The 26863-nt window shown below is 37.5% G+C and overlaps 1 protein-coding gene across 8 annotated transcripts in view; it reads right to left on the bottom strand.

Annotated features, from left to right (window-relative positions):
• Rap1gds1 (Rap1 GTPase-GDP dissociation stimulator 1) overlaps positions 1 to 26863 on the bottom strand; it is a 132787-nt gene that overhangs the window by 10767 nt on the left and 95157 nt on the right. For 5 of the 8 annotated variants that reach the window (XM_028760442.1, XM_028760445.1, XM_028760440.1 and 2 more), the window contains 7 exons: positions 15017 to 15145; positions 12967 to 13092; positions 8305 to 8448; positions 7764 to 7895; positions 6660 to 6794; positions 5360 to 5485; positions 4493 to 4632 (listed from right to left, as the gene is read on the bottom strand). In XM_028760442.1, coding sequence (XP_028616275.1) covers positions 4493 to 4632; positions 5360 to 5485; positions 6660 to 6794; positions 7764 to 7895; positions 8305 to 8448; positions 12967 to 13092; positions 15017 to 15145 — 932 coding nt within the window. The remainder of the gene's footprint in view (positions 1 to 4492; positions 4633 to 5359; positions 5486 to 6659; positions 6795 to 7763; positions 7896 to 8304; positions 8449 to 12966; positions 13093 to 15016; positions 15146 to 26863) is intronic. The other 3 variants (XM_028760443.1, XM_028760446.1, XM_028760441.1) reach the window with 1 other exon arrangement.

Genomic DNA, 26863 nt, shown 5'->3' with positions numbered 1-26863 from the left:
CCAGTTTATAAATGAAAAGTGGTATTTGTCCGAGTCAGACAGACTGGGACTAAGGTAAAGCAAAGGTTCAAAACCAGGAAGTCTAGTGTCCAGACCCTTGCTCCAAACCAAATATGGACAGAGTAAATGTAAACTCGCTACGTTCACTGTGCCATACAGTCAGTTGCTTTACATGGCCCAAAGAGGCATCACAAATACATTCTTACCTATGTATTTATAGTTATGTTTTAACTTCAAGATTGTTTTCCAGAAATAAAGGCTACTATCAGCATTTCAGAAGACAAGACTGTCCAAGGCATATAACGTAAATAATAATCTTCACAAAATAAATCCAGCTATTCAGTTCACTTCTCTTAAACCATTTCAATTACAATGAATAAACTAAGTAAGGAGTCTTATTTAAGCCCTGGATATCTGCAAAACCTCTAGAAATTTTTGACATATTTTACTAAGTTTAAAAGAATGTTTTACAGTTTTATTTTTCAATGAGGTTTTTTTGTCTTGTTTTAAATAGAAAATCAAGTTTTAGACCACAGAAAACAAAGGCAAACAACCTACGTTAACACTCTCACCTCTAGCATCTACAGTCGGTTTCTCCTTAATTCCTGAAATAAGCCCAGCTTAAGACTTTGAAACTTTATAACAATGTGTACAATTTGATGTTCTGTGAGAGGCTTGGATTTGTTAGATCACCAATTTATGAATCATGCAATAAAAATGTTCATTTTTCAACACTGTATCAGTGCCTGCTCAGAAATTTGTATAAATGTTGGATGAGTGAGCCAGTGACTAAACACATTTGTCTGAACGAGCTTTTAGAAGACCTAGTAACCAGGGAGCATTATACTTTTCGAGTGTGAAGTAGCATGCCTACTTGGTAGGTGGGAGACTTAGTAAAGGCAGCTTCCACTTCTTCCGTTCTCGCTCCCTGCTGTTGGAAAGTATGAACCCACCTAATGGTTTGAGCACAGAAAGTCCCGGCACATGGCTGAGATGATGAACCATGTGAGACCTGAGTCAGTGGAGACTTATGGAGGGCTAAATCTTAAGATAGAACGCAGAACCGTTCTGAAAGAAATATAATATTCCAAAGTATGACAACCAGTCAGTGCAAACACACATGCACTCTGCCCCATGCTGTGTTAATCACAGGCTTGCCAGCCATAGGAATGTCTATCAGGTATAGTGTCAGCGGGCACTACCACAGGAACACCTCAGTATGCCCACAATATAAAATTTCACATTCAACTAGCCAAGACAAATTTGAAAACGAAGTATTAATGCTAAACCTGACCTGAGAATCTCTGAAATCCTCATGGAAGTTCATGGCTCCCTCCTAGGATCTCTTGGACAGAGATCTCCTTTGGAAGAAAAGGGAGAATACTCTTTTGTTCAAACAGCAACTACTGACCACTGAAATGAATGCTGTGTGAGCTGGTTATTAAATATGAGTTGTGGGCGATGAATATGGATATGGTGTTGAAACCATCAGAAGAGAAAAGGATTTGTGACTGGAGATCTACTCTTCTCTAAGGCCCTAGTTACACATCCAACCAGGCAATCTGTGACGAAGGCATTTACTGAACTGTTAGCTCTTTACAAGTCCTGCAAGGAGACTAAAGTCAACATCGGCCCACTGTGAGCCACACCTGGAAACCTCACAGAATTAGACAAACGTTCATCCTCCGCACACCCGCATTGTGGGGACCACAGCAAGAAGGGAAGCTCTTTCAGTATGTGCAGCCTCTGGTCACAGACTGTGATCTCTTCACACAGCTTCACAGTCCATCAAACAAATCACAAAATCCACACGGAAGCAAAAAATGGCCAGAAAGAGCACCATTTAAATAAAAGCTGAAGGGTATCACATTGCCCTGACCTTCCAATGCATACTTCAAAGTATAGAAACTCAAATTTCATGATAATGGCATAAAGTGGACACAGACAAACAGAACAAAACATAAACCCAGAAACAAACCTCTGCATTTACAGACAACTAATCATCAACAAAGGCAGCGAAACTGAACACTGGAGAAAGGGACTCTTCAGCAAATGGCATTGGGAAAGCTACCTACAGGCAATACCTGTGATTTCTTTCCACATGAAAATTAACAGGAGGGCAGGGGGCAAAGACCTAAATATAGCACCCCAACTATGAAAATACTAGCAGAACACACAGAACACATTCCAAAGCACTGGGATATGGAACAGGTGGTTTTTGTCTTTCTAAGACTCCAAAGCACAGGAACCCACAGCAAAACCAGAGAAATGTTTGTGCACAGCCAAGCAGATCAATGGCAGAGTGGGCAAAGATTCTCCACGGTAAGACAAGGTTAAAATTCAGAATGTATAAGTATTTATATATTCATTCCAATGATCATTCCAATTAAAAAATGACAAATGATATGAATTCATAATTCACAAAATCAAATAGCCAATAAATTTACGGAAAAAAGCAAGTTCATGTCCACAGATACCATCTTATTAATGATTATCAAAGGATATGGAGAAAGGGAAAGGACATTTTCATTTATACTCTCATATACTGTCAGTGGAACTAATATTAAGTACAGCTATCGAGGAGAACACTGCAGAGGTGTCTCAAGAACTTAAGAATGGAAATAGCAAATAATTAGGGTACCCTATTCGTAGGTACACACACAATGGAATCAGTTGCCCTTTAGAGGGCTTACAGGAAAAGTCGAGTCACTGGGTAACCCAATGCAGGTAGAAATAATAGTTCCTTTATTCTACGGCACGGTGGTGACAGGGTACATGTCTGGAGTTTACAATTACTGTACATATTTAATGACTAACTATTAGTGAGGAGCCCAAAAGTTTTAGACATGATAAAAAAAAAGATATATAAATTATACCAACTAGTACCTAGTACATACACACTAAAATTCTATCTACTAGGCCATAAATATGCAAGATTATATTAATAAAGTATTTAAAAATGTTTAAAGGAAATGTTAACTGCTCTGATATATTATCCAGTGTGTGTGTATAAAATTATCACATTGTAGCCTTCATAACTCTGAACAATTAATAATTTATAGGTTCGGAACATGCAAGCTCACACAGCTATTAGTTGGTAGTGCACGGATTCAATCCAGTACTCTCTTAGTCATAATGTATATCAAATACCTGTCAAGTCCCAAGTCCCAGGTTTATAAGGTAGCAGCTGTCACTATATAACTAGCCCCAAACCTGGTATTCCGAACCGTAGGGTATTGTCTGAGGTCTTTCACTCTTCTGGTTTTTGTATGTGTAATAATTTGGTGTGGGTTTGTTTAATTTTAAGTAGCCCAGGCTGGTCTTGAATTTGTGATCCTCTGCCTCGGCCTCCCAAGTCTGTGGTCTACAGTGACTGACTGGGATCTTTAACATATCTTTTTTCACTTTAGATCCACTTCTAACCAATCTGAGAATTAACGATGGCTACATTTTTGCTTGATTTTGGTTGGTTAATGACCCAAAGCATTAATAACCACCTCAAAATGAGAAGGATTTGAAGAAGCGTGAGGCTCTCGGAAACCAGTTGTTCTTTGCTGGAACATAGTTAAAAAATGGAGTTATGTGAGACTTCTGAGTGTTTCTGAAAAAACTCCAAGAAACCAAGCTAGTCTTTTAACTTTAGTTTCTTCTAAACACATAATTGGTCTGGGAATGTGGTTTTGTGCTCCTCCCAGGGGGAGCAGACAGGAGTGAGTTTACATCAGCTGTTATAATTCATATGCCTTTACTGAAAAACATGGTTTTGCCTTTTGTGGCTTATCCCTGTGATTGTAAACTTGATCTGGGTGACTCTTCTTAACCCTCAGAGTATAAAGTTGTCTGATGTTCTGAATAAAGGTGGCTATTGCATGAGACTTTAGCCCACCTCATTTTAAGGCCCCCACTTTCCCAGGTTCATATCCCAACTAGAACAATAAACAGTTCTTAATGAAACTTTGTAATCCCTCACTCCCGGACCAGTAATAATGTTGCCAATTGACAAAAAAAAAAAAGCAACAGTTATATAAAAAACAAAACAAGGAAAGAGGTAACTAACAATTGAGAAAACTCTACAGGGATGTATTTATTGTTTAATTATTTCAAAATTTTATTCTAATGCCTCTCCCAAAGTATGGTAAGTATAAAGTTTCGAGATGTAACTTAAAAAACAAACTCTTGGACAAATCAGTTATTAGAGGATTACAGGAGGTTTATCAGAAATGTTTGAATGTATGCTGTTAACTATAAAACAACAAAAGGGGACACACTATTTCTATAATTAAGCCTACATAAAACCCTGTGTCTGTCGGTCTGTTCTTTTTTTCAGACAGAATTAAATAAAAACCTCAATCTTATTTCCTTCTGGCATTGGAGCATAGTATACTTATAGGAAATCTGTGACTACGTAATTATGAGGTGCAGAATCTCCAGTGTTAGCCTCCATAGTGGTCACGCTGATGCCTGTCAGGGTACGGCATCCTCTGAGACTTACTTTTGATTTACTGTGTCGTATGAGAGCAGAGAGCAGTCTGTTTGACTCGCCCATCACACCAGCATGATCTTTGGCTTCACACCACTCAACCAAACGCTCCACCAACTTAGCATTCTTTCCCAGTTGCTCAGCAGCTTCTGCTGTAGGAAACAAGGCAAACCAGAAACAGAGTAAATCACCGACAGGCATCAGCTGCCACGAAAGCAGGCGTGGGGAGGAAAGTGACAGGTCTAAAGACAAGTGTAACAATTTTATCAAAGCAATTACTGTAAGTGGTCCTCGCCTGATGGGCTATTTAGCATATTTGATAACGTTATAGGCTTTCACACAGATGCATGATCAGGTAACTTCATATCCTGGTTGAGCCTAACAGTTTGTTAATGCTCTGGCAGACGGTAACAAATGGTTTTCAAAAGGACTCCAAGCAATCAGGACAGAGAAGGATTAAGAATTTGAAAAAAATATAAAAACAACAAACAAAAACTGGGGCACTCTTAGAAGTGGTTTTTATTGTGTCTTTAAATAGAAAACACAAAATAAATCTGTAAAAATTTTGACTGTCACTGTACCAAAACATGGTTTTCCAGACAAGATGAACACAGGTATGGAACGTCTAAGTACACAGGATGCATAGGGACCGGTAATGAATCCACATACACAGTTACGTAGGTAATATAATATACAACACGATTTTGACTCAAAATTATTTAGCATGAAAATTAAGTCTAAAATCAATCTCTTTTAAACTTTTTCTATTTTATAAGTCCATAATTCTGACAAGCAGAAAATCAAGGCCCTTTATAAAGTTAAGGGCACATAAGTAAGAGCACTGCACCAAGAATGTGACTTGGAAACTATTTCTTTTACCTTGTGCATCTATCAGCATTCTTAGCGTTCCCAGGAGTTTGAACTGAACTGGGGGCATTTCAGATTTAAGGAATTTCAGAACCGTCTCCGTGACCCCAGCTGATAACATCTTGGCTTTATTTACAACTAGAAAGAAAAAGAAACTATGGTTAAAATGGTGCTAACATTCTCAGTAAACATCCACACAACACACATCTGGTACTTTACTGGCTTTAAGGCCCCATTTTTAACTTTCTATTTAGCATGTGAAGGGTGGGGCTGTTGGCCATGCTGGGGTTGGCCACGCTGGTGTATACCAGCAGTAAGAGTGTGGGATGCTGAGGGGGTAGACAATCAGAAATTCAAGGTCCTGATAATCTACGGAAGGGATCTGAGACTAACCTGTGATACAGCTTATCTTAACTCCCCTGCCCAAGGTATGTGTGGGGGGCACAAATAAGACATGAGATTGGGAATATGAAGGTATCCTGTTTACAGGAACATGACAGATGTAAATCTTACTAGTTTTTTAACAGAATTTTAAAACATTTACTGTAAATGTGTAAAACAAGTCTGAAAATGTTTACATTTTACAAAATCCTCATTCACTCACTCTAGTGTTTTTCTTTATTCCTGTATTTGACTCGACTGCACTAATACAAATGTGACAGACGTTATTAGATACCGTCGATAGGCTACACAAATCAGATCCAGTTCAACTGGAGCTTTGTGTCAACTACACTCATTTGTCAGAAATTTAAGCTTAGACAAGAGAATAAAAGAATTAAACAACAGTCATCGACGTGATTTTCTCCATGGCTCAAAACTGCTGATCCAAAGATACATCAAGGCTCTTTTCAAAAACTATGTATCTGCTTACGGGATGAAACAAATCATAAAAGAGCCCACGACCTTACATAATGGTTCTTTTGGGGACTCTGTTCATATGTCACGTCTTACTTCACTTCAGGATACTTAAGAGTGTAATATAAAGAAAAGCAAAGAGCTCAATAACTTGATCAATTCTTTTAGCTATCTTATGAGATCAGTTTGTATTGTCACAGAAAGTATACTTAATATACGGTCTCCATTTGTTAGCTAGGAATAAGATGAGTAATTTAAAACTTTTCCTAGCACCTCACCACCTTTGAGACAGTGTCTCACCATGTGGCCCTGGCAGGCCTGGAACTCACTATTTACATAAGATTGGCCACTAACAACCTCTCTGCCTCCCAAGGGCTGGGGCTAAAGGCATGTGCCACATGTAGCTCTCCCCCTTGTGCTCCTACTAGGGAGGGCCATGAGCCACCCAGCCGCTTACCTGGAATGGCTAGATTCCTGAGGGCACTTAGTGCTGCATGCTGCACCGTCACATTCCCGTCTTCTACGTGTCTGTCCAGCAAATCCATGAGTTTTTCTACAATCCCATTGTCTACCATATGAATACAATTTCCATCTACACAAAACAAAGGCAAATTTCCACCTTTATAAAAAAATGTGTATAAAGTCCTACAGCAATAAATCTTTTACACTTTCCACATATTATATTCTGCCAGTCTTAAGTCCTTTACTAAATAGTTCTTCTAAAGAGAAGCGAGGACAAAATAAGTCAGCCATGATTGTCTGTAAGGTTGAACATCCCTGAAGCAAAACCTTAAAGTCTGAAATATTCGGATACTGACATGATTCTGTAAGTAGAAACTCTGTAACTGAATTCATGTCATCAACCAGCTACAATGAGAATGGACTAAAAATATCATCTAAATGATTTTCAGGATACATGGTCAAACAGTATAGGAAACAGATACATTTCATGTTTGGGTGCAGGTCTTCTGACCAAGACATTGTCTAATGTCTATATAAATATTACAAAACCCGAGAAAATCCAACACATTAAGTCTCAAGCAAATTGGATTAAGGGACAGTCAACCTGTGTTATATATGATTAGTTTAGACATAATAAGAGTTCTTAGGTTAGCTATCAAGAATACCAGACTTCACAAGGTCCAGTGCCTTTGAAATATTTTTAAACTAAATACTGTACACCCACAGGATTATTGATACATAAACACAGATATAAGGATATAACCCAATAACTTAAAAAATGAATGCTCAGATTATTTCAGCCAAGATAACATGACTGGGAGAGAAGCATATCCCCCATCAGATGGATATGCTCAAAGTCACTAAACCTGAAGTGCAAACTATTCAAAACCACTGTATGATCTTTGATCTTTAAACATCAGAATTCAGATGGCTATACAAAATATGTTCTATGTTTGTAAGTCAGTACAGGCTTCCAAAAGATTAAGGAAACAACACACAGACGTTTGTGAATGGAACACTTCAGATATATGTGACAGATAAAGCAGAAACTTAAAAATTACAGAACACTTGGTTCACAAGGAATAACTAGTGTGCATACCGTTCCTGGCAAAATTTGCAATTGCTAATGCCCCAGCAAGCTGCAGCTGGTGGTTATTCGATGGAATCCAAGAAAGCACCCTTTGGAACACACTGCCTTTTCCTCCTTCAAAAAGTTTCTGCATGGATTCATCTGGAGGGAAATGAAACAAATAAATAAGGAATTAAGATTAGGGGTGACAAACCTGTGTTCCAAAGTGAATACCCAATGAGCAAACTAGAAATCTTATAATGGGTTATTAGTAGCAATCAGACACTAAAGTTTATGAACTGTGTAGCTTCAGTTTCCAAGAACCATCAGCCTTTGGTGCTCTGTTCCATATGACAGGTCTTCAGATACTGAAGATAGCAGGGATTTAACGTTTCCTTGAGTTTGTCATGTCTTGTTCTTTTTACGGTGTCTACAAGGTTTCAAAACCATCACAGTAACAATAAACAAGATAGAAAAGTGAGGAGAGGCCTAGTGTTCTGCTTACGAAAGGCACAATAGGTCTAAAAAATCTGCTGACCATGTCCTCTGATTGGCAGGAGTTAAGACTCACCTCCCAGAAGTAATAAAACCATGAGGTCGGAAGCGGTTTTAAGCTCAGCGACGTCGTCCTCTTTGTTACTGTCCACCTTCTGCTGAACGATCTCTAGGAGACATTCTACCAAACCTGCTTCAACCAGCTGCAGCTTAATAGCGTCTGAATAAAGAACAATGTGGACAAAATCACAAGTTTCGATGACACAGGGCCTCTGGCACAGTGACTTGTCATGAAGAATTTTAATTAGTGTATTTCAAGATCAGTTACTGTGCAACTTAGATAAAACAAAAAACAAAACACCCACCACCACCATGAAAACAACAACAACAAAACCCCACCTTTCAACACTTGAGTTTCAAGATGAAGTATTTGATGGTCCAGACTAATTATACAAAAACTTCATTTTTCTATATGCAATTACCTCTTAAAATGTCTTATAGCATCCCCCCAAAACAGGTCTTTCTTAGCTCTGACAACCAATATCACTATGTTTTTAGATATTATGATTATGCTAAAAGGCAATAGTATATATACATATGTCTATAATACACATACATATTTGTTATATAAAGTTAAAATATATCTACTATTTTTTGAATAAAAAGTTATCAAAGCCGGGCGGTGGTGGCGCACGCCTTTAATCCCAGCACTCGGGAGGCAGAGGCAGGCGGATTTCTGAGTTCGAGGCCAGCCTGGTCTACAGAGTGAGTTCCAGGACAGCCCGGGCTATACAGAGAAACCCTGTCTCGAAAAACCAAAAAAAAAAAAAAAGTTATCAAAAATTATGGTACTATTAGAAAATTTGATCATACATACAAGTATACTTAGGCTGGTATTTGTATAGATGCAATTTTTCTAGTGTGGTTTATAAATTTGTATGTCTTGTTTTTAAAGAGCTTCAAGTTTTCATTAATGTAAACCATCTGTGGATCATGAGTACATGGTGATTCCTTACACTAAATTCTATTTCTCAATATCCCTTTAAAATCTTCACAGTACAGTTGAAAAGAAAAAAAAATGTATCTTCTGCGGTTAACTGATAAACTATGGTATTTCAGAAAAAAACAAAAACAAAAAACAAAAAAACCCAATAGTTTCATTTTTAAAAAGCCCGACTGCAATAGTAACTTCACCCCAACAGTAAATCTATTGTTTTATAGTCCCAATATCTTATTCTGAAGGACTTTATATCTGTAGCCATATCTCCTGCTGTCAAAGAATGTAATTTTATTGTTTTGGTTGGATTTTACTTTGGTCACTGGATTCCATAAGCTGCATATGAGTCACACAGAGCAATGGCAGTTTCTTGGTGTGTGGAATAAAAAGATTAAAAAATATATATGCTTAATGTTTACTTTTTTAGGTAGCTAGCATGGAACAATTTAACTTTATATTATCACAAAGATTATTAATTTTCCTTTGAATATCTTTAAGTACACAAAATACTTTTAAAAAATGCATCTGTGTTGGGCCAAACTTAAGTAGGATGTTTCCTTGGTTACATACAGAACACTAGGGCTAGAGAAGTGCAGAAACTAGAACTAAAACTGTGATAAAGTCTTAGAAATTCTAAAGCCTTGAACCGCAGATACAAAGTTACAATTATTCCTCTTACAAAGCAAAAGAAAACAAATCATAGACAGGATGCAACTAATACAGAAATAAGTTTTCAAAGGCCGATCACTCTGAGCCCTGAAGTTATTCAACAGGATTTATGTGGATGAGAGAAGAAGCAATAAATATAACCACCACTATACAGACGCTCTCTAAGGAGGTTACAGTAACTCTTTGGCATAATCCTTGAAGACCAAGGGTAACATTTCATTTTGTAGAACCAAGGAATGAGATGAAAAAGAAGTTTCTTCCTGAAGGGGGAGATTTAAGGCATTTAGAAGGGTAAAATATGCAAAGACGGAGGCTTACAGATCTTTCTTCTCACAGTTTGACTGTAATCACCAGTTTAGAAACCTTACATTGCCTTAGTTAAGACCAGCCAGACATTTTGGCTAAGCAGACATCCTAGCACATTTACCAACACACAAGGTCTATCTTTATCACTTACTGAATGTATCTGCACGTGTACAAGTTACATCACATATGCATATTAAACAGCCTGGGTACACTAAGTAAAGGCCAGGTTATGCTTAGGTTCATGTTTCGGGACTGAGGAAGGAAGGGGTAGCATCGCTAGCAAGGTGCTGGACACAGTAAGGACAGTCTCTACCCCTTTAACCTTAGAAAGTTCTCAACCTAAGCCTATCAGTCTGGCAACCACGATTATCTGTGATATAACCTTTATTTAAAAGGCACAGAAAAGCCATATTTGCAGAAAATATATATTAAACATAAGCAATTATGGAAATTATTCTTTATTACCCAGATCAAGAAATTGGCGACAATCCAAGAAGTCCCTCTATACATTCCTTTCTAATCATTAGCCTCCTGTTGTAGGTCTCATGTCACTACCCTGGTTGTTAGGACCAATCTCTCGCATATTTTATTATCTCACTAATTAAACATTCCTAAAAGCTGGTTTGTGTTCTTTTCTTATTACACTGTGTGTGTGTGTGTGTGTGTGTGTGTGTGTGTGTGTGCATGAATGGAGGGAATGTATGCTCATGTAGAGATCAGATGATTACTTACAGGAATTGATTCACTACTTACACATGTGGCTTTAGGAATTAAGGTCAGGTTTTTAGGCTTGGTGTCAAGACAGCCTTCTATATTTTAAGATCAACTTCCTAGTTTCAAATTACAAACTAAAGCTAGTACCTTATCTAAAATTAATTTTAAAAACTAATGCAGACCTGGGAATAGATTACAGAAGTCTTTAATCCCAGCACCTGTAATACAGAGGCAGGTGGACTCTGAGTTCAGGGTCAGCCTGGACTACATAGTAAGTTCCAGGGCTCCCAGAGCTACATAATGGAGAGAGCCTGTCTCAAGGGAAAAAATGCAATGGGCACACCTCCATGTTTCCTGATGTGCTTAGCAAACAGTCTGACTTTTCGTTGTGTTGTATTTTTAATTATGTGCATATGTATCTCCTTATAGAAGTCTTTGTCAGACAGGGCATCTCTGAAGTTGACTAAAAGCTTGCTCTGTCTACCACACTGATCTCCTGGTAGTAGCTTTTATAATTTTAGACGTTCTCTGTCTACCTGTCTTTAAATGTTGCCTGTGCACTACCCATTCCCAAAACATCTAGTTTCTTTTGGTACCAAAACACCAACCATACCACCACCACCATCACCACCACCATCACCACCATCACCACCACCACCACTATCACCACCACCATCACCACCACCAGCAAAAAGGAGCGAGATGATCCCTCTTCCTCTGTGTAACTTTTCTCCTTTTATTCAGATTTCACTCAGGGGTTCCTACCTATGTTTTAGCTCACAAGTTCGCTAGTTCAACAATATGTGACCTGTTGTTAAGTCTGCCTACCAGCAAGTGCTTAATTTAGGTTGGAAATTTTAATTTTAGAATTTCTATTTGTTTATTGCTGTGTTACATTTTTACTATTTAAAAATCTCTCTAAACAAACTAACTGACCTGTTTTAATCTTTTGTGTGTGTGAACATAAGTATGGGTATTCATGGTGCACATATGGAGGTCAGAGGACAACCTCCAGCATTGGTCCTCACCTTCGGCCTTGCTTAAGACAGTCTCTCTCTTGTTCACTGCTGGGCACAGCAGGCTACTGTCCTCCATTTTGCTGCAGGAGCACCGGGATTCCACATGCATGGGTTTATGTGGGTTCTGGGATTTGAACGTAGGTCCTCACACTTGCCCAGCAAACATTTTACTCAGCAAGTACCATCCTTTTAGCTTCCAGTATCCTTATTTTAAATCAGCGAATAATAATTCCAGTATCTGGAGAGTCAATGCTATCTGTCCTTATAATTTTAGTATGTTGTCTTATCAGTGTCTTGTCATATTCTGAATATGCAGAAGGCATTATATTTGAACTATCATTTATAATGCAGTCTGTTTGTTTCCTGATACACTGTTATCTTTTTGGGTCCACCTCTTAAGAAGGTGTGACTCATCAATATTCTCATTGTTGACAGCCCTAGAAAGCCTAGTTGTCATCCTCTTGTGTCTTCAGAGGGGTTCATATAGGACTTTAATCTCTTTACCTCATTTGTCTTCTTAAAATTCTACATGTATCTGTATGTAACAATGCACATTTAGGCCAGATGTCAACACTGGGAGTCTTCCTCAACCATTCCTTAGCCTATTTTTTGAGACAGCATGGCTCATTGAACCTGAAGCTCACTGACTGAGCTGTCTAGAAACCAGCATTCAGGGGTCTGTTTCCACCTCTCTCCACTGCCACACTTGACTTTTACATGGGTTCTGCAACCTGATGCTTGAGAGGCAAAGACTGTACCCACTGAATCATCTCCACAGCCCTCATTATCTTCTTCATCAGAGCAAAAATGATTGTGGAAGCATCTCTGCTAAGACTTTAAAATCAAACTTGGAAAGAGGCTTCTCCAAATTTAGATACAGTCACGGAATAGATAATGTAGCTGAAATTAGAGTTATAAAAATAAAAAATATAACAGTATTAATAGCAGAAAGAAGGGGTTTGAATTAAGAACTGGCATCACAGCACCTAAAAACCTCTTTATAACCAAACACCAAAAGGTGTTTTTTCCTTACCATTCTCTGCCAATGGAGCTAGAACTTCAAAAATCATTTCTCTTTTATCATGTTCTATTTGTTTCTTGAATAGTTTTACCAGTTCTTCAGCAATGTTTGTGCTAGCAAACTGTTCTTTACTCGACTCTGCAAAATAGAAGAACAATTTAGAGTAAGCAAACAAAATTAAATGCAGAAATTTGTTTGCTGTTACTTTGATACTCAGACATTTATACTGTTACTGAGCACAAATGCTCTTCACACACAGGAAACAGTTAAATTGACCTTTAATGCCCTTGAAGAAGAAAATGTCTAAAACTTTATAGAGAAAATGTCTGACCCAGTTACATTTGAAGCCATAAAAATTGTTCACTGTGTAACATACAGGGAACCATAGCAACGATAAAATCACTAAGTCATAAATTCACACTTTCAAGGCTTTCATGCAAAGGAGAAAACTGTTCAGAACAAATTTTATTTTACATTGAATAAAAGATGAGACCAATGTATCTTTAATGTCCCTTAATTGAGGTACTTTTGTATTGGTTCGAACATGACCACTGTATTTTTGTTATTTGTCTTTGTAGTGTTACAGATTAAATCTCAGGCCTTGTGCATTTCCTCTATCACTAAGACAGAAGCTCCCAGACACTTTAAAGGCCAACCCACGAGCGGTCTTGAAGCCTCATCCTCTATTCCCTTCAGCATGTCTAGGTAACATCTGCTGAGCTACCTTACCTGCTCTGGAAATATTTTTTAAAGTCTTTGTCTTTTTTTTTCCTTCTGATTAGGTCTTACTCTATAGCTTGGCTAGCCTCATAGTAGCCCAGGCTAGCCTCATATTCACCAAGAGATACACTTGCCTCTCCCAAGTGCAGGGATTAAAGGTATATAACACCCAAGTTTGATATCTGAGACCCACATTGGGAAGATTTACCAAAGTTGCCATCAAATCTCCACAGAGACAGACAGAGATACACACACACACACACACACACACACACACACACACACACCTCTCTATTATTTTAAATGTTGAGTCAAATTAAAGTCCTGAGCAGCTTTCAATTTATAGTGTGTAAAGAACACACTTTTAGAAAAATCAAAAGTCACCCCCTAGTGCCTTTTGTTTCATTATAAAATAGAAGATTAATAAATATATTTATGCTTTAACTATCATGTTAGGGCAAAATGCTAATGACTTTCCTGCAAACATAATAAACTATAAACATGGCCATGGGAATGACTCATCCTAAAAGTTGGAAGGGAAGCAAAGGAGAAAGAAGAAAGAAATACACAAAAGAGAGGGAAAAAATGGAACAGAAGAAGAGATGAAGTCCTTTTGTTATGACAAAGGGTTGTCTGTAGCATTGGTCTTGTTCTACCTGCCTTCTCATTGTCAAAGTTTTCTCGTATTTTGCTTATAATAGTACTCTTACAAATACACAGAAGCCCACAAGATGGGTCAGCAGGTAACGGGGAACCTGACTTCAAACCCCGGGACCCACATGGTAGAAGGACTGAGGCAGTCCTTGCAAGTGGTCCTCTGACTTCCACACTCACGCTGTACAGCATGCATACACACATAGTATGTTCTCTAAATGTAAAATATGTGTATATTTCATAATGCATAGCAAACCTGTCATTTTTAGGGATTTTGTAAAAATATAGGGAAGGAATCAGTTCACTAATACATTTAAGAGCCTATAATCAAATAATTTATATTTAAAAAGAAATTATAATGCTTATTCTTCGGTGTGTTCTGGTGTGAGTAAAGCCTCAGGCCTCTTGTTAACTTTTACAGGCACTCTACTTCTGGGCTATCTACTCAAAGCTCCTAAAACTTAAATCCTAAAACATAAAATAATCAGACAAAACAAAATAGTTACAATTGTAAACACATTACAAAAAAGATCTAATTTGATTTATTTTTTTAAACACTGAAGAAGGTATCTTGAATACTCACAAGAAAAACTAAAATAATTTAAGTGGATTTCAGGTTCATAAAGAAATAGTCACTGTAAGAGCATTAATAGGCTAATGACACTTGTGACTTGTGGTGTGGACTTACCGAGTTCTGCTAAATTCCCAAACGCAACAAGACACATTTCTGTAAGGGCTGCATTCTGGCAGTGGATGCCCAGTAACTTCACTAAGGTTGGGATAACACCCATATTGATAAGCTGAGCCTGAAGGGAATCTGTAAAAACAGAAAGAGAAAATGGGAAGAAGTGTTTATATTAGCAAACATGTTACTTTCTGGACCTCAGCTCTTTTTGAATTACAGTGAAGGCAAACGAAAAAGTCCACTCGTTTGATACTTTGGTTGTGAGCCTTGTTGTGGTTGAGCCATCTCCAGCCCCAGTACACTCATTAATCAGACTGACTTGATTATTTAAATCACAGTAGTTCAGAAGACCTGAATTTTTAATCTTTTCAATGATTAGCAGAAATTCAGAAATGGAATAGTTTTAAATATACTATCAAACCATGATTTTTTTTCTTCATATGCCATTAATACATTTAATGATCAGGCTTGTAAGATAGATAAATAAACCCAGCATTGGTTTTAAATGAAACGGATAGAAACATCTGTGTAGCAGCAACTCACAGAATATATATATATGCAAAGACTAAGAAAAAACAGGAAGTTTAGAGACCAAGAAAGAAGAAAAGACTCTTTAAAATACAGTTCCTTCATAATCTGAAAAGCATCAAAAGTATGTAACAAGTAAACTGACTGGTTTTGAGTATTTGCCATCAGAGTGTTCTACGCTGACTGCTAGGAAGGAATGCAGTTTTAACAGGGGAGGAGTGGGGTCACCTCAGGGGAGCAGAGGATGAGAAGTGAAGCATGAGGTACCACTCCATTGTGGCATCTATTCCTAAGTAACTAACTTTAAAATCGCTAAACATGCCTGGTATCTCCACAGTGTTTCTTCATGGACAGTGATAATAAATAAAATACCTGTAGCAAGGTTGAAGGCAAATAAATCCAAATGAAAACCCCACGTAGTACCTCTTAGAATAAGCTGAGAAGATTGGTAAGTATTCACGCTTTATACAAAGCGCTACTGTCAGCAATGGGTTCATGTAAAGACAGGAACTCTTTCCAAGGCTTCCCCCTAACTTTAAAATGATAAGCTATTTAAAAGCTAATAATAATTTTCTCAAAATTCTTTAAAGTGATCTGGGATGTAAAGATAAAACTGTTTCTTACAAAACACACTTTCTTCATGGCACGAATCCCCTGATAGCTCCCGATCCCATTATTCAAAGCTCTTCATCGGGAGGACAGGGTGACTCTCAGCAACAAATGCAAAGGACATGCTAGCTCATTACTTGCCTGGTGGTCTTTGTTGTTAACTCTTTATGGCTTTTAGAATGAATTATGAAGAGATGGTCAAAGACTAATAACTGTTCCTGAAAACTGGGTAGGTAATTACAGCTAATTATGACTATTGGGGCCTGTCTGTACTAGAAAGGGACCTATTATCAAAACAAGAATAGAAGGTAGGTAGGCTTGAGAAAATGAGAGAGCTACATTTACAGTTCAAATGATCTAATAAAACATTTTAAAATTGGCAGTGAAACTTATTCTAAATGAAGTAATATGTTCACTCAATGAAATAATGTGCTTTTATACTTTAATGTGAAAACTTTCCTGAATATAACATGAAGCATGAATGATTCTCAACACTTACAGGCAGAACGCTTATGTTATAGAATACAGTGCAGTACCTTATATACAGGCTGAATACTTCCACTGTAAGGAGAATATTATTTGTAAGATCATGCACCGAGAACCTTTCCGGGTTAGAATCTATGCGGTTACTTACCAGTAGCGTTTGGTACAGGTAGACCAACCTGCATGTCATTGCTCTTTTAGCACTGTATCTACTCATTGTACCTTGTCAGGCTGCAGAACTGCCTGTCACTAACGCTCAGGTACGTAAGTGTGAGCACTAGCGCATGCATTGAGTGTGAGTCAAACTCCGCTCCCTGGCTGCTCACGGAAGCATCGACACCCCCTCAGGACTGTCAGGATCAGCTTTATAACACCAACAGTGTGAGCACATCAGAGGAATGGCATTTTCTGAGTAAGGTAACTAACTCAACAGGATGATGGAGGCTCTCCACATTCCCCTACCTTGACATCTCTATCACTGCCTTGAACCACTTTAAAAATGTCATAAATTTAGGTTTCAGTGTAAAAGAGAGAAAAAAAAAAGAAGAAAATAGAGCTTGACGAAGCCTTTAAAATACAAATTGCACTGGTAACATTTGAATTACAGCGGATATTAGGAAGAGCAGCACAGCCAAACGGCGTTAATCTCCATGATTTGCAAAAATTGTCTCTTTTAAAAAACATGTTTAAAAGCTACTCAGGGGCCAAACTAATTATGTACTTACATATAAAACATACATACCACACACAAGAGAAAATGTACAGTCATCCAATTGGACAGACTCACTTGGACCAATTGGGTGTATTCTTTTATATCTACTTCTCTGATGCTAACTAAAAGCAATAATCATAACTTTTCCACAGTGTACATATATTCTCCGTAGATACTGAAGACCCAGAGGAGAACAAAATGAACTTAAACAAGCAGGTACAAACTTTCATTTTATGGATAAAGGTATTCACTGAAACCTACCCTTCCAGAAAAGTTATCAAAGAGAAATCTGTCTTATAAAAATGACAGGATTTTGTTTGTTGTTTTCAGTGTTGACATGTGTGCTGATGCTGTTAACAGAATGACTGGTAAAAACACTCGTACTCTGGCTGAATCCAGGCAGTGGCACTTAAGTAACTTCTAGATTCTTTCTGGTTACAATATTCACAGTAAAAAATCCTATGTTTTTGTCAGCAACATTATTTTTGAAAACATTTTTCATAGATTGTTCATGTTAACATATAATGTGCTTATATCACTTAAAATGTTATAGGAAATACTTAAAAATTTTTACCACTGTAAGCATTGCTAGTAATAACTTACACAATAAAAAGTTAAGATTTTCATACTTTTTACAACTAAAAGAGCTCAGGGATCAGACATTTAAGTCATTGTAAAAGAATTACCCAATTTTTTAAGAGTTGAGGGTGTGGAGGAAGAAATCATGGGAAAAAATCTGATTGTTAATAAAATATTTGTCAGATATAACAAATAAAAGGGGGAAAACCCCAGCAATAAGAGAAAACATGTTATAACTAGGTTATGGTTCTAGATATTTTGAAAGAAATTACTTCATTAAATCATCTTACGTTTTCATCTTGTTTATTTGAACAGGCTTTACTACTTGGGCCTAGGACTATCCCAGATCTAGTTCATTTCAGATATAACTAACTATGTATGTTACCATTAAGTAAGTCTTCAGTTAAGTAGATATCTTTTTCATGTGGGATGTTTTTACTAATGGAAACACTGAATAACTAGTAGTTTTTTTTGTTTGTCCAAAGAAAGCTTATAAATGTTCTTCAACAGATAACATCTGACATGCATGCTCTCATAAACCTAACCTGGAGCAAGAGTTTTAAATTAAAGGCCAACAGGCAGGACTTTGTAGAACCACAAGTAATTAACATTTTCTGAGTACACTGAAAAGTACATGAAACAAGAGCAAGATTGTGACGTTTGCATCCCGTAACAAACACCAACAACTCTAGGTGAATTTGTATCAGAGAATCTACAAACACAGAAACACACGCTACAACCCAGGCCCATAGACAGCAAACACGTATGCGTGAGACAGCCTTTAGACAACAAACACAATGTCATAAATGTCTGAAGACTTTCTATAACTTCTCCTGACACACAACACAGACAAATGCTGACTGAAGTACAGATTCACAAAACCACGTTGTATCAAGATGACACAGGCCCTACATGATCTATGGGAGGAAGAGGAAGAAAGGCACTGAGGGGGTGCAATACAGATGCGTATACAAAGAGATAGAAGGCAATCAACGCATGCGCTGGTGTGAACACTTACCTACCTACATTTGAATTTCAATGGTTCCAAGTTCTTCAGGTCACACTCATGGAAACTCCAAAGAATGGAGATCTGGAGAGAAGATCTCAAGTTGAGGAACCTTTATCCCCCTGAGTTTTAAGTTTAATGTTAAAACACTGGTATAAACTATAGGTGCACAAAAGTATGTGGAAACACCAATAACTCAGTTATACTAATCCATTACTAAAAATAGGTTTCTTAAGTTTAGAACATGTTTAGCTAAGTCTTCTACAGACAATACTAAAAGATTATTAGCCCTATTGGCAAGACTTAAAGATGAAACTTTATCAAAAGGAAACACCCAAACAGAAATACAGCCTATGCACTAGTACTGTATATATGGTATTTCTGTCACAGAATACAGGTAGGATACTGGACTAAGCTAAGGTAAAAGAGCAGCACAGCCGGTACAGTGAAAAATCAAAAGGCAGAAGTCTCAATGGAATGCTCTATTACGAACTGCTTAAGAAACAAGGGAGCATACAGAACTGAAGAAAGCTACCTGTGACTCAATGGGACTGCATTCCCCATACTACGATATGAATATTAAAAATCAGAAATGCTTCCGGTGATACAGTATTTCGGACCTCAGGCTGGATTTAGCACATTAATACTGAAATGAAAGCTGATGTGAATACAGTCACTAAGAGGGTGAGTGGTGTTAGCTGACTACACAAATGTACCTGTGCAGGTAAAGACTTCTTCCATTTTACATATTACCAGGAACACAAGAAAGAAAGAAAATGTTATTCTAAACCCAGTGCTAAGGGTATAAAAACCACAGTTAAATATTTTAAAAACCAACCTCCAATCCATTATTTTAAGAGGTTTTAGAAAACGAAACATGCATATGTGGTTCACATTCAGAATGCCCCATTAATTCCCAGATGATGAATTTCAGTGACACATAGGAACGTCAGAAAGAGAAAAGGCAAATCAAGATGCTTTAGTCTTGAGAATACTGGGAGCTCAAGCAATAGAGTCAAGCTAGAAGTTAGTAAAATAAAAAGTTAATGAAATAAAAGGAGAATTCGAAGAAGTTCTTTCAGGGTTTTGAAAATAAAGTAGTCTCAACATAATATGCTTTGTCTTTCCTGAAAGTTCTAACTGTTAAGGATGGTACCACACACAGGATAGGAAACTGTAGCAACAACCCCAGCGACAGACTTGCAAGAGGAAATGGACAGTATTCCATTATCCCAGCCCACGTTGTGTTCCCAACACAATATGTGGCGGTTATCTCCTTATGTCCCAGCCAATTTTTCTCTATACCAACTTTAGGTTAAATTATCACGTGCAAACAAACTCTAGTTCTAAGGGCCTGTCTACTTTGATTTTAAAAGCATGTTCTCATCTCAGAAACAGGCTGTTAAGGTTAATACTCTTCTCAGAGAAGAGTTAATAGATATAACATTAAAAAAAAAAACCTCTTATTAAGAAAAATGCAGTTCCCCCCTCATATGGCACTGCTAAAATGAACTCAGTTTTTGTTTAGCAAGCTAAGCTATATGCCAAGTTAATGTATACCTTAGCACGAGTACTTTACAACCAAGGATATAAACTATTTAGTTTTTATAAGAACAAGATACTGCCTTTTAAAAGTATTTTTATTAATTATCTTAGAATAATGTAGTTTTACACTTTAAAATTACAGATTTTCCATCTATTTACCTGCAAATTTATTTTTTTCAAATGAAGGGAATAATACTCCACTATATAAACTTACCATATTTTCTTTACTTAGTCTTATGTTGAGGGACATCTTGGTTGTTTCCAGTTTCTGGCTATTACAAATAGAGCAGTAATGAACATTTTCCAACCCAGAAAGTATCTCTGTAACAGAATGACTCATCCTTTGGATATACGCTCAAGAGTAGTATAGCTGGTTGTATTGATTTGCATTGATCTGATGGCTAAGGATGTTGCTCATTTCTTTAAGTGTTTAGTCATTTGAGTTTTTTATTTTGAGAATTCTGCTTATGTATGTAGACCATATTTTAGATTGGTATCTAGTTTTTTGAGTTCTTTGTGTATTTTGGATATTACCCTTCTATTGGATATGTAGTTTGGTGAAAATATTGTTCCTTTCTTCAGGTTGCTGCTTCGTTTATATGATAGTGTCCTTTACTGTGTAGGAGTGTCTCAGTTTCATAACGTTCCATTTATTAATTGTTGACCTTAGTACCTGTTTTAATGCTCTTCTGTTCAGAAATTTGTTCCCTGTACCAACATATTCAAGGCTATTCTCTACTTCTCTTCTATCAGGTTCATTGTATCTGGTTTTGAGATCTTTAATCCATTGGGACCTGAGTTTTGTGCAGGGTGATGAGTATGGATCTATTTGCTCTCTTCTTCATGTAGATATCCAATGTGACCAGCACCATTTGGTGAAGGTTTTTTTAAAAAATTTATTTAGTGTGTATTTCCGTTTTCTTTATCAAAATCAGGTGTCCATACATGTCTGGATTTATATCTGGGTCTGCAGTTCAATTCCACTGATCAACATGTCTATTTTTATATTAATATCATACTGTTTTTATTAATGCAGCTCTGTAGTACAACTTAAAACCCAGGATAGTGACTTCCAGCATTTCTTTTATTTTTCAGGATTGTTTTAGCTATCCTTGCTTTTTGTGTGTATCCATACAAAGCTGAAAAATTGGCCTTTCAAGATCTGTGAAGAAATGTCTTAGAATTTTGATGGGAACTGCAGCAAATCTGAAGATTGCTTTTGGTAGGATGCCCATTGTATATTAATCCTACCCAACCCAGCCTTTCCATCTTCTGATATCTCCAGCTGCTTTTTAGAAAATTATTTATTTATTTATTTATTTATTTATTTATTTATACATACAAGTACACTGTAGCTGTCTTCAGACACATCAGAAGAGGGTACCGGATCCCATTACAGATGGTTATGAGCCACCATGTGGTTGCTGGAAATTGAACTCAGGACCTCTGGCAGAACAGTCAGTGCTCTTAACCCCTGAGCCACCTTTCCAGCCCTCTTCACTTTTTTCAGTGTCTTGAACGTTAAGTCTTTCACTTGCTTGCTTAGAATCATTCTAAGACATTTCGTATTATTTGAGGCTATTTGTGAAAGGTGTTGTTTCCCAGATTTCTTTCTCAGTCTGTCAGTTGTCTGCAGGAAGGTTACTGATATTTTTTTTCACTTAATTTTGTATCTAATAACTCTGCTCAACGTGTTTATCAGCTGTAGTTTTCCAGTGGAGTTTTTAGGGTTGTTTATAGACACAATCATATTATCTTCAAATAAAGATATTTTGACTTCTTCCTTCCCAGGTTTTATTCCTTGATCTCTTTCAGTTGTACTGCTTTAACTAAACTTCAAGTACTACACTGACTAGTAAGGAGAAAGTGGACAGCCTTGACCTGTTCATGATTTTATTGGAACTATTCTGAGTTTATCTCCTTTTAATTTCATGTTAGCCATGGCTATGGGCTAGCTGTAAACTGCCTTTATTATGCTGATGTATGATCCTTGAATAAAAATCTCCAGGAATTTTATCATGAAGGATCTTATCAAAGGCCTTTTTGCATCCAATGAAATGATCATGTGACTTTTGTCTGTTTATATGATAGATTTATGGATTTACCTATGTTCATCTGTGGAATGCAGCCTAGTTGATCATGATAGATGATAATTTTGATGTATTTTTAAATTCAGTTTACAAGCATTTTATTAGGAATTTTCACATCTGTGCTCATAAGGAAAACTGGTCTGTAATTTTCTTTATTGAGTCTATGGTTTGGTATCAGAGCAACTGTAGCCTCATTAAACAAGCTGAACAATGTTTCTTATGAGGTACTCTGTGCAATAACTTAAAAGTATTGGCATTAATTTTCCTTTCAAAGTATGGAAGAATTTGCACTAAAACCATCAGGCCCTGAGCTTACTTTTGTTGGAAGACTTTTATTTACGACTTCTAATTCATGAGCAGTTATAGGTCTGTTTAAACTGCTTATCCAATCATGGCTTAACTTTGGTAAGGGGTATGTATAGAGGAAATTGCCCATTCGTTTAGATTTTCCAATTTGTTCTTTGAAATATGTCCTTGTGGCTCTCTAGATTTCCTTGGTGTCTGTTGTTATGTCTCTCTTTTATTTCTGATTTTGTTGATTTGGATATTTTCTTTCCACCTTCTACTTAGTTTGAATAAGTGTTTTTCAATATTACTGATTTTCTCAAATAATCAAATCTTTGTTTTATTGATTTTTGTTGCTGCTGTTTATTTCTATTGATTTCAGAACTGGGTTTGATGATTTATTGCTGTTTACTCCTTTTGGGCATGATTTGTTTGTTTATTTTTCTACAGCTTTCAGGTGTGCTGTTGATGTTACTAACGTGAGTTGTCTTTCTCCCCTTTTTAAATTTAAGCACTTAGTGGTATGAATTTGCAACTTAGACCTGTATTCATTGTGTCCCATAAGTTTGGATATACTGTATATTGAATTTCATTCAATTCTTGAAAGTTTTAAATTTCTTTCTTAATTTCTGTCTTGACTTTTTTTTTTTCTGTAGTGAGTTGTTCAATTCCATGAGTGTGTAAGCTTTCTGGTTTTTTTTTTTCTGCTATGTCACAGCTCTAATCCATGGTAGTCAAGATAGGACGCAGAGTGTTATTTCAATTTTCTGCATCTGTCCTGAGACTTACTTTCTGTTCAAATATGTGGTCAATATTGGACACACAGAGAAGGTATATTCTTTTGTGATTGGGTGAAATGGTCTGTATATAGCATCAGTTAGCTCTAGCAGTTCTGGTTTTTATCTGGATGACTTGTTCATTGGTGAGAGTAGGGTATTGAAGTCCCTCAGTATCAGCATGCAAGCACTGACATATGATTAAAGCTGAAATCATGTTTATGAACTTGGGTGCCCTACTGTTTGGACCATAGATACTGAAAATTGCAATGTTCTCTTGGTGAATTTTTCTTTCCTTTGATGAGTATGTCAGTCCTTCCCTATCTTTTCTGATTGGATTTTGTTTGACTACATGTTTGCTTCTTGAGTTCATTGTTTGGAATATCTTTTCTCAACCCTTTTCCTTAAGGTGATGTCTATCCTTGATGGTGAGGTGTATTTTTTGAGTGCAGCAGAAGGATGGATGGATCCTTTTTCTGCAATCATTCTGTTAGTCTGTGTATTTATTGTGGAACTGAGACTATTGAGGTCTCACTTATCAGCGAGCAGGGTTTGTCAATCCCCATTATAGTGTTGCTGTTGTGGTGTGGATGTTTTCTCGGGTGTGGTTAACCTCTTTAGGTTGGTGTTTTCCTTCTAGCCTCTTTTGTAGGGCTGGATTTGTAGACAGATGTTGCTTAAATGGGTTTCTCATGGAATGTCTTATTTTCTATATCTATGGTTATTTAGAGTTTTGCTGGGTATAGCAGCAGTCTGGACCAGCATATGTGGTCTCTTAGAGACTGCAGACTGTCCTCTCTGGCTTCTAGAGTCTCCATTGGTAACTTAGGTGTTATTCTAATAGGTCTGCCTTTATATATTACCTTGTCTTTTCCCCTTTTAATATTTTTTCTTTGTTTTGTACATTTAAGTGTTTTGACTATTATGTGCTGAGGGTAACTTTCTTTTCTGGTCCACTCTTGTTTTCTCTATGCTTACTGTATCTTGATAGCCATCTCTTTGATAGATTAGGGGATTTTTCTTCTATGATTTTGCTAAAGATATATTCTGTGACTTTATCCAGTGTCCCTTTTCCTATTCTAATTACTTTTAGATTTGTTCTTTTCATTGTGTCTCAGATTTCCTGGATTTTGTTTTGTGCCAGGTATGTTTTAGATTTAACATTTTCTTTGACGGAGGTATCCATTTCTTCTATTGTGTCTTCAAGACCTGAGAATCTCTTTTCGCTCTCTTGTATTCTATTGCTGAGGCTTACCTCTGACGTTCCTGCTTGAGTTCCTAAATTTTTCATTTCCAGATTTCCCTTAGTTTGGGTTATCTTTATTGATCCAGTTTCCTCTTTGAGGTACTGAACAGTTTTATTCTATTCCTTCCAATGCGTGTTTTCATATGATTTCTTTTAAGCATTTTTCCATTTCCTATTTAAGGACCTCTATCATATTCATTAAGGTGATTCTGAGGTCTTTTTATTGTGCTTCCAGCTATGGTACAATACTCAGAGCCTGCTGTGGTAGGGTTGCTGGGCTCTACTGCCCTGGCTGTTAATGTGTTTTTTTTTTTTTTTTTTTGGTTTTTTTTCGAGACAGGGTTTCTCTGTGTAGCCCTGGCTGTCCTGGAACTCACTCTGTAGACCAGGCTAGCCTCGAACTCTCGAACTCAGAAATCCTCCTGCCTCTGCCTCCCAAGTGCTGGGATTAAAAGGCTGTTAATGTGTTTTTACAATAGCATCTAGGAATCTGTGTTTCGGAACATTGTACTTCTAGGTGCTAATATCTGGTCTTATCTTTGTTGGGTGGGTGTTTTGTTCCTTGGTTTCTGTTGTGGTCTCTGGTTCTTGTGGGTGGCTGTGTGTTATATGGTAGAGAATTCTTCTGGATTCCTGATAGGTGTGTCCATTGGAGGTTCCTGGTTAAAATGAGTTTCTAAGTATTGAATGGTGACACTTAGGAATGGGGATATGCTAGGAGGTCAGGGAGTTCCCTGAAAGCAGGTGTTCTACCAGAATCTCTTCAGTCCTCTGGGAATGGGGTCAGAGACCACAGCAGAAAGTCTGCTACAGAGCTGGGTACGAGAATGGGTGACTGGACTTGGAGAGATGAAAGGAGAGGTAAAGAACTGTAGGTAGTCTACCTACTTTTCTCACAAATTGGTCTGCAGATTCCCAAGGAATGTTGGAATTAGGGACTGGAATAAAGCATGAGCTGGGTGAATTTGGAGGGAAAGATCTATGCAATCTACTGGAAATGAGGCACAGAGAAATGGGGACCAACAGTAGGTACTCTACTACAGAGGTAGGAATAAGACTGGAGGAGTACACTTAGCAGGTGTAGGGAGAGGTAAAGATTTGCAGTTAGCCCACCTGCTTCCTTGGGTGTAGTGGCTTCTGGGTTCCCAAGAAATGCCTGCTGGGGCTGGGAGCTGGGTTAAAACTGCACAAAAGGAAGGAATAGCTGTCTGATCCCTTGTGCAAAGCTGTGTTTGGATGGAGGTGGGGCGGGGGGTGGGGTTGGGGAATACAGAGAGTTATCTTCTACAGAGCTAGGGATGAAACCTAGGGCACAGGGGATGAATTCAGAGCAGCTGGGTAAGAGGTAAGTAAGTGCTGCAGTTCTTGCTTCCCTGGTCCATTTGGCCTGTGGGTACCCAGGGAGTGCCAGCTGACACTGAGATAAAGCAGTAAGTAGGGGGAGGGGAAGATCTGTGTGATTCATTGAGAAGGGGGTTTGAAGGGGGAGGCCACAGCCGGTGGTCTGCTGCAGAGCTGGAAATGAGACTTGGGGGGCTGGATGTGTAGGAGCTGAGGGAACAGTAAGGAGCTAGTTAGCTTATCTGCTTCCCTGGCGGGAGTTCAGAGCATCCATTCATTCCTAAGCAACTTTTTTTTTTTATTTTTAAGTTACTTAATCCCATTTATACAAAGAGTCTTGTAGCTAAAAGTTCAATTTGGGAATTCTCAGGTTTTGTGATGTGGTGGGGGTGGATTTCCATGATGTGAAAATCTTTAAAATCACACCCAGTGGCCTTAAGTAACTGTCTTAAATCCAAACTTTAGGCAAATACAGAGAAAACAGAAAACAAACAGGTTAGAGATACAAATCCACATAGCCTTTGCTCCTCCTTTGCTGCCCTCAGTGGTCATGTATGCAACATTACATTACATATTCACTGCCCTCAGTGGTCATGTATGCAACATTACATTACATATTCGCTGCCCTCAGTGGTCATGTATGCAGCATT

This window comes from Grammomys surdaster, unplaced genomic scaffold (genome assembly GCF_004785775.1).
Source record: "Grammomys surdaster isolate TR1022 unplaced genomic scaffold, NIH_TR_1.0 126531, whole genome shotgun sequence".
Classification (NCBI taxonomy): Eukaryota; Metazoa; Chordata; class Mammalia; order Rodentia; family Muridae; genus Grammomys; species Grammomys surdaster.
The sequence above is the reverse complement of the archived record's forward strand: the minus strand, read 5'-3'. Positions and strand labels throughout refer to the sequence as shown.